The 6,893-nt window shown below is 39.6% G+C and overlaps 1 protein-coding gene across 2 annotated transcripts in view; it reads left to right on the forward strand.

The window, feature by feature from the left end:
• The window catches only part of SEL1L (SEL1L adaptor subunit of ERAD E3 ubiquitin ligase), a 57,729-nt gene extending 51,846 nt beyond the window's left edge, over positions 1-5,883 (forward strand). For both annotated transcript variants that reach the window (XM_041758701.1, XM_041758700.1), the window contains one exon: positions 1,732-5,883. In XM_041758701.1, coding sequence (XP_041614635.1) covers positions 1,732-1,941 — 210 coding nt within the window. In that variant the 3' untranslated portion in view covers positions 1,942-5,883. The remainder of the gene's footprint in view (positions 1-1,731) is intronic.
• Positions 5,884-6,893: the final 1,010 nt, after the last annotated feature.

Genomic DNA, 6,893 nt, shown 5'->3' on the forward strand with positions numbered 1-6,893 from the left:
TACCTATACTGCCTTATAATGGATTGATTGGTATGGGATTTAACTCTGAAAGTCCTAAAATGTCTGCAGAAACAAGAGCTATTTAACTTTAATTCACTCCAGACCAGAACAAGATGATATTTCAACTACTTGTTATCATTGTTCAGGATAGGTTGATACACCATTTCAGCATTAGGTTCCAGAACAGGCTTTTCATCCTGTGCGATACAGATATAATTGGGATCCATAGTGCTCCTTTTTGCAACTCTGTCCTGCACTACCTGAGGTCCTCCATGCATGGCGCCCCAGAGGACTGGAGGTGTGGGGCTCCGCCCTCCCAAGTGCTTATACATTTGTAATGGTAAATTTAAATTTATAATCACTTGATAGCATGAGCTGAATGCTGTACCCTCCACTAATGGAAACAATCATTGTTCCTTTAACTGAAAAGCTAACAACAGTGTGGCAGCCTGTGCTCGCCCTCTCTCTCTCTCCCCCTCTCGCTCACTTTCTCTCATGGTTGTTTCAGTCCCTTATCTCTGACAGTTTGTAGGACTAAGAAACTGCTGATGATCTAGGATTGGGTCATGCGATATGCCATACTAAGTGCATTGTCTTGTTTTTCTTTTTTAATACAGAAGTATAAAAAAGAGAATAAAATGCTCCAAAATCTTACCACATAGCCAGTCCAACTAAAAAAAAAAAAAAAGAGAGAGAGAGAGAGAGAGTAAATAAGTATTGATGGTGAGAAAGTCAGACGGTACAGAAAACACCGAATCTCCTATCACAGGTCCCACCCCAGGAAACACAGTTAATAATTTCTTATAATCTTTTCCCCAAAAAATTTAGCACCTGCACCTGCAAATATATATTATGGGGACCTTTTATTTATTTTTTTTAAGGTTTTTTTTTAGAGAGAGAGAGAGCATGAGCAGGGAAGGGCAAAGGAAGAAACACACTCCCCACTTAGCAGGAAGCCAGACATGGGATTTGATCCCAGGACTCCAGGATCATGACCTGAGCCGAAAGCAGATGTTTTACCGCCTGAGCCATCCAGGTGCCCTTATGGGGACCTTTTAAATATAACTTTACTTAAATATAAAGGATTATATCCTATGTTTATTTCCTTTGGAGGTAGGTAGCAGTCCACAGATACCAGAAATGGCTTAAGTGACACTAAAATGAAGTCTCCTAGACTAAGAACATAACTATCTTTTGAGTTTAAATTCAGATGTTAAATATTTAGTGAAATCCTATTTAAAAAGCATTAGTCATGCAGCTCTTAAACGTTGGAATTCCTGCCATCTCCAGTTACATGAGAGAAGTGAAGTGCTTTGCTGTCATCAGAACAGGACTCTTCAGCTGGTGTGCTGTCAGAACAGACAGGTAACAGGCGGCCAAGGTACTGATTGTTGTCCCCCCTTGGCTCTCCACTGTCTAGTATCCCGTGCAAGTATTTTCTGTGAGAAATGGTAGAAAATGAGTAGATTGGACTACTGATGGAAAGGAACCCTGTCAGACACTTTGTAGCACCTACTATGACAAAATAATAACTCAGTTCCTGAGGCATATTATTATAAAAGTTCCTGAAGGCTTTTTAAAGCTTTTTGTTTAATCACATTGCAAAATGTTCCTAAAACCAATTACTTTAATAAGTTCTGTATTCATGTATAATTTGTGATGTTACTTTTTTCCTAGTTCCTTCCCTGACATTTTAGTGATCACCGTGTTTTTTATTCTATTCTCATTAAGATTCGAGATCTGTTCACCCAGCTTGACATGGACCAGCTTTTGGGACCTGAGTGGGACCTTTACCTCATGACCATCATCGCGTTGCTCTTGGGAACAGTTATAGCTTACAGGCAGAGGCAGCACCAGGACATCCCTCTCCCCAGGCCTCCAGGACCACGGCCAGGGCCGCCACAGCAGGAGGGGCCACCAGAGCAGCAGCCACCCCAGTAACAGCCACCATGTCCAGCCTTGATCAGTGACAACCAAGGATATTGTCTGCTGAGAACACTTGCATTTGATTTAGAACTTCGGATCAGCGGTCACCTCCTGGAAGAGGCACAAGAAGCATTGAATTCCTAAAGCTGCTTAGAATCTGATGCCTTTATTTTCAGGGATAAGTAACTCTTACCTACACTGAGTTGAATGTTTGTTTCAGTGCCGTGTGGAATAACAACTCTCAATGGCTTCCACTCCCGTCCCCTTTTTTTTTTTCTGGAAACATGTGAGACACTCAAATGTCTGCTGCACCCAGCTGTCTCTCTCGGGTCCTTTTCAGTCATTCTCTCAATGTGCATAAGTTCTTCTATCAACCACCTCTAAGGTCTTGTGCATCAACACTAAAAACTGATCACTGTAAAAAGGAAAAACCAGTTAGTTGCAAGTTTAACCTTAACATGTTTGAAAGTCTGAAAATAGAACTTGCCTTTTAAGTAAAAAAAAAAAAAAAAAAAAACAAAGTGTTTCAGAACTGCAATAACTGAGAAACTTTTACCAATCCACATGCAAGTATACATATTGAACATATTTGTTATTTTAAAAGGGAAGGCGGGGAGGTTTCGTCTTATTGATGATTGTCACACTTTATCCCATACTTCTCTCCTTCACAGACTGAAAGGCGTGTTAAAGAGTTTTATGTGAACCTCACTTCTCTGGAATGGAATATATAAAACATTGTGAACTGACTCCTTGAGCTAACATGTGACATTGCCCCCACTTACTCAATGTAATTTGCTTGTTTGTTTTGAGTATACAGAGCCTTGATCCAGAAGCCAGAGGATGGACTAAGTGGGAGAAACTAGAAAACAGTGGTAAAGAACTCTAGGTAGGGTACCAAGATGATAGACACTTTTCCCCCAAAGATGAAGCATTTGTTCCCAGGATCTCACTTTGTATTTCTACCACAAAAGAACAGATCTCACCCCCCTGAATTCTTTAGATCTGAAATGATATTGCCAGGATGTGGCATCGAGTGACTCCCAGTATAAAACAAGCTCAGAGACTCTAAGATGCATTAAACTCAGTGGTTGAGGAAAGCCAAAGCCTGTTCATACTGTTCAGGGCGATTTTTACTTCAGCAGTTTTCTATTCCAGTAGAAAGTCAGCCACGTCCTTAGCTGTCACATTCACCAGCTTCCAACTGGTAACTTGAGGAAGATCAAGGCTGTGCCCCTTGAGAATTGCCTGGTTAAATAGTGTGGAGCACAGCAACAACAAAGAAAAGCGAGGACATCACATATCATACAAAGGAAGAAATTTAAACTTAAGCCGAATTTGTATTTCTTTTTGTCAGATGGTGGCATTCACCAGCCTACATCTAGTCTGAGACTACGTTCGTATCTGAGCAGGCTTTCTATGCCTCCTGACCTCAACCTGTTTATAACAACCTTTCTACTCTTGCTCCATAATCCCTCACCTGCCAGAAAACTTGAAGAGTGTATTACCTGTAGAGTCGCAAGACTTTGGTTTTTGAAGTCGGCATTGTATTTAGAACTAGAGTTAATTAGTCTGTGATGAACATGAAGGCTTTGAATGTGAAGTCGTAGGCTTTCTGTGTGTGTTTTGGAGGATTACGAGAAACCTGGTAAGCAAACTTCCGCATAATTGCTTCCAAATTTGAAGAGGTGGCCACAGAACCATGTGTGTAAAAGCCTATCTGAGAGGTAGCAAGTCTGAGCCTCGAGAGCATCATGTTGTTTTGGGCAGCTCTTAGTTAGACAGCTTTGACCTCTTACCCTGAGATTCGAGTGCAGTTGACCTTTCCCCGCCACCCTTCACAGATGAGGATAGTTCACAGGAGTGGCCACATTTCATTTCCAAGGAACCGTTTTAATGTATTTAAATGTGTTAAGACCCTCCAAGATGACCGAACTTCCCTTTCTCCCCCTCTAGCCATCCACCTGATTTTTTTTTAATCTCTAGCTTTACTTCCCTCCACTCGTGCTTTGAAAAGACATTTCCTAAAGCAGTGTGCACTACCTGAAGCCAGATGGGAAAGCGCCGTCGTGCTCTTCATGCAATAACAAACTCCCTGTTCGTTTACCACTACTTGCCGTGTCCTTTTTATTACTGATATTCCAAGTAGCCTCTTTGTGGCTTGTTTCCACTTCCTGCTTGACCCCCCCCCACCCCCGGGTCACTTGCTCCTGGAAATTTGAACAGTATATTTACAAATACCTTACTTCCTCCTCGTTTTCTGTTCATGGGACATAATACCTAGGCAAGTAGGAACTGGGTTTGGTGTTTCTCCTAAAATAATGCTCAATACTTACCTAATCAAATGGCATCCATTTGAATCAAATGACAGTAACTAAAGCTAGTTAATGTCAGTGACATTAAATTAACTCCGGGATTCAGGAGTTTTAATGTTAGAATTTAGAGTTAGCAGATTGAGTGCAGCTTCTCTTTCTCCGTGGTAGCCTGTCTCCTGACCCCTCTAGCCTGTCTTCCTGCCTTCGAAGGTGAGGACAGTAGTACTTAGCTTATATTCTCCTCTGCGTTCGGTTTGTGGTTAGTCAACTATTTCAGTCTTGAGACCATCCCTTTGCTTCTGTTTTATGTTACAAAGGTAGCATTGGTGTTTGGGATTTTGTTTTGTTTTGTTTTCTTTCTGTGTTTGAAGTTTTTGTTTTCTGAATAAGGCTTATCTTATTTTTGGTTAATATTCAATGGCACAGAAAAAGGAAAAGCCTTTTTTTCCGAACTTCCTTATTTTAACACTTAAATGAGATTTACTTTGAATCATTTACTATAGTATGCTTGAGGATTTACCTTGTGCATATAAGGTTAATTAATTTGTGGAAGTTTTACTGCTAAGCTGAGCTAGCTCTGTACCATTGAGAAGTTTTCGAAACTTCTGTGGTGATCTGGCCATGATCTGATGCTTTATTTAATTAAGGAGCTGCTGTTGCCTCCAGGAAACTTAAGTATTTTGTATAGGATTTTTTTTTTCTTTTGCTTCGTTTTTCCCTCCTTTCTTTGGTTCTCATATTTGTTCTTCAAACCAGTGTTTTGGAAGTATGCATGCAAGCCTGTGAGTGGAGACCACAACTCTTCATGTGTGTAGTATATGTATTACTGACTAGTTCCATCTGCAAAAAACTTCCTTTACAGAGGTTTGGACTAACGTTTCACATGCACATTTCAGAACAGTGTCAGATAAACAGCCCCTATACCTGCCAAGAAGAGCAGTGTGGGCTTCTTTTGCCCTGACGACAGCTAGTATTTGTTCTGGAAGTGAATTTAATATGCGTTGCACAATATTGTGACCAGAAGAATGCAAGCAATAAGGCAAAAGAAACTTCTGTCTTCATGAAAATCTTCAACCTCAGTCATTGCTCTCCAATATAAGTGAAAATACAAAATTTTTGAACACCACATTATCTAAGACACTACCTGATTTTTCAGGTATAGTAGTTCTTGATGCTAAATTTCTCCTTTCACTTGGTATTTCAAGAAAGTCTAAAATATCCTGAGTAAAAATGATTTGTATTTTAAAGTGACTATTTGCAGAAGCAAAACTCTGATTTTTGTATGCATGAGGATGTCCTGATTATGTGCAGGAAGTCATCTCGCATGCACTGTTTTTCCTGTCTGGAATGACAGACAAGCTGACACTAGTCTCTTTGATTTAAGAAAAGAAATCATAATGTCAAATACGATCAAGGTATAACCACTATCAATATTTAGGAGAAGTTTAAAAGACCATAAGCTGGCATTGGAAGGAACACCATGGTAGACTTTTTTGTAAATTTATTTTGTATTTAATTAAATACGGTATAAAGGCTGGTGAAGTGTAATATAATTGTGTAAACAAATCCTGTTAATAGAGAGATGTACAGATTCGTTTTGTACTGTATCTTGAAACTTGTGAAATAAAGAATCCACCTCTGGTTATCCTGTATGCCATAATGTGCCATGACCAAGCATCTTTCCAGTCAGATTCTTTTTTTAAATCTGAATGACTCAGGTTTTGATGGGCCTTTCTGAAATTTTAGAAGCTTCTGGGGACATTCATTTGGGGCAGCTTGAATCGATCTTTCATTTACTTTTAACTCTCCAAATTCAGATTTTTATAAGTTGAATTTTGCCCTAGGGACAAATGGATTTGACAAGAAATGTTACCTTTTTTTTTTTGACCTTATAAAATCCCCACAGTAAGTCTAGTTGCCATCTATCATTATACAAAGTTATTACAGTATTATTGGCTATATTTCCCACGCTGTACATTATATCCTCGTGACTTTTTTATAAGTGGAAGTTTGTACCTCTTAATCTCCTTAACCTGTTTCACCCTGTTACCACGTTTTAAGTAATCTCTGTACCCATCATGGGGCTCAGATTCATTAGACCTAGAGTCATACGTGCTCTACCAGCTAAGCTAACCAGGTATCTATCCCTCATACAACTTTTTAAATCTCAGGTCTTTGACCTGAATCAACCTATGATATATGAAACGTATCTAAAGTTTGTTTTATTCTCTGCCTTCTCAAAAAGTTTTGAAGAGAGGGCTTACAGAGCCACACACAATAAAATTTACATGGATTAAGTAAGCCAACCAAGGTAAGGTGGAAGTGAAAAACATCAAACCAGGAGTGAATTTAGCACACAAAGTGAATGTTAGAAATAGGCTACAAATCTGGCCCTAACTTCCTAGCAGCCAACTCAAAGTATATGAGCTAAAATGTTCCAGCATAGAAGCATCAGATTCTTGGATAAAATGTCTGGATGATGCAGATTGTGGCAAATGAGAAATTGGATCTCAAATTTTGCTTCTGGGAGCACAGCCACCCCACATGACCTTGACTGACCTTGAGTATAATTAATGTTGTGGGGAAATTGGACATCAGAGCTGTAACATCAGCAGTATTACCACTTTGGTTGGTTAGATGAGCCTTGACATTTAC

The sequence above is a fragment of the Vulpes lagopus genome, chromosome 6, assembly GCF_018345385.1.
Source record: "Vulpes lagopus strain Blue_001 chromosome 6, ASM1834538v1, whole genome shotgun sequence".
NCBI lineage: Eukaryota > Metazoa > Chordata > Mammalia > Carnivora > Canidae > Vulpes > Vulpes lagopus.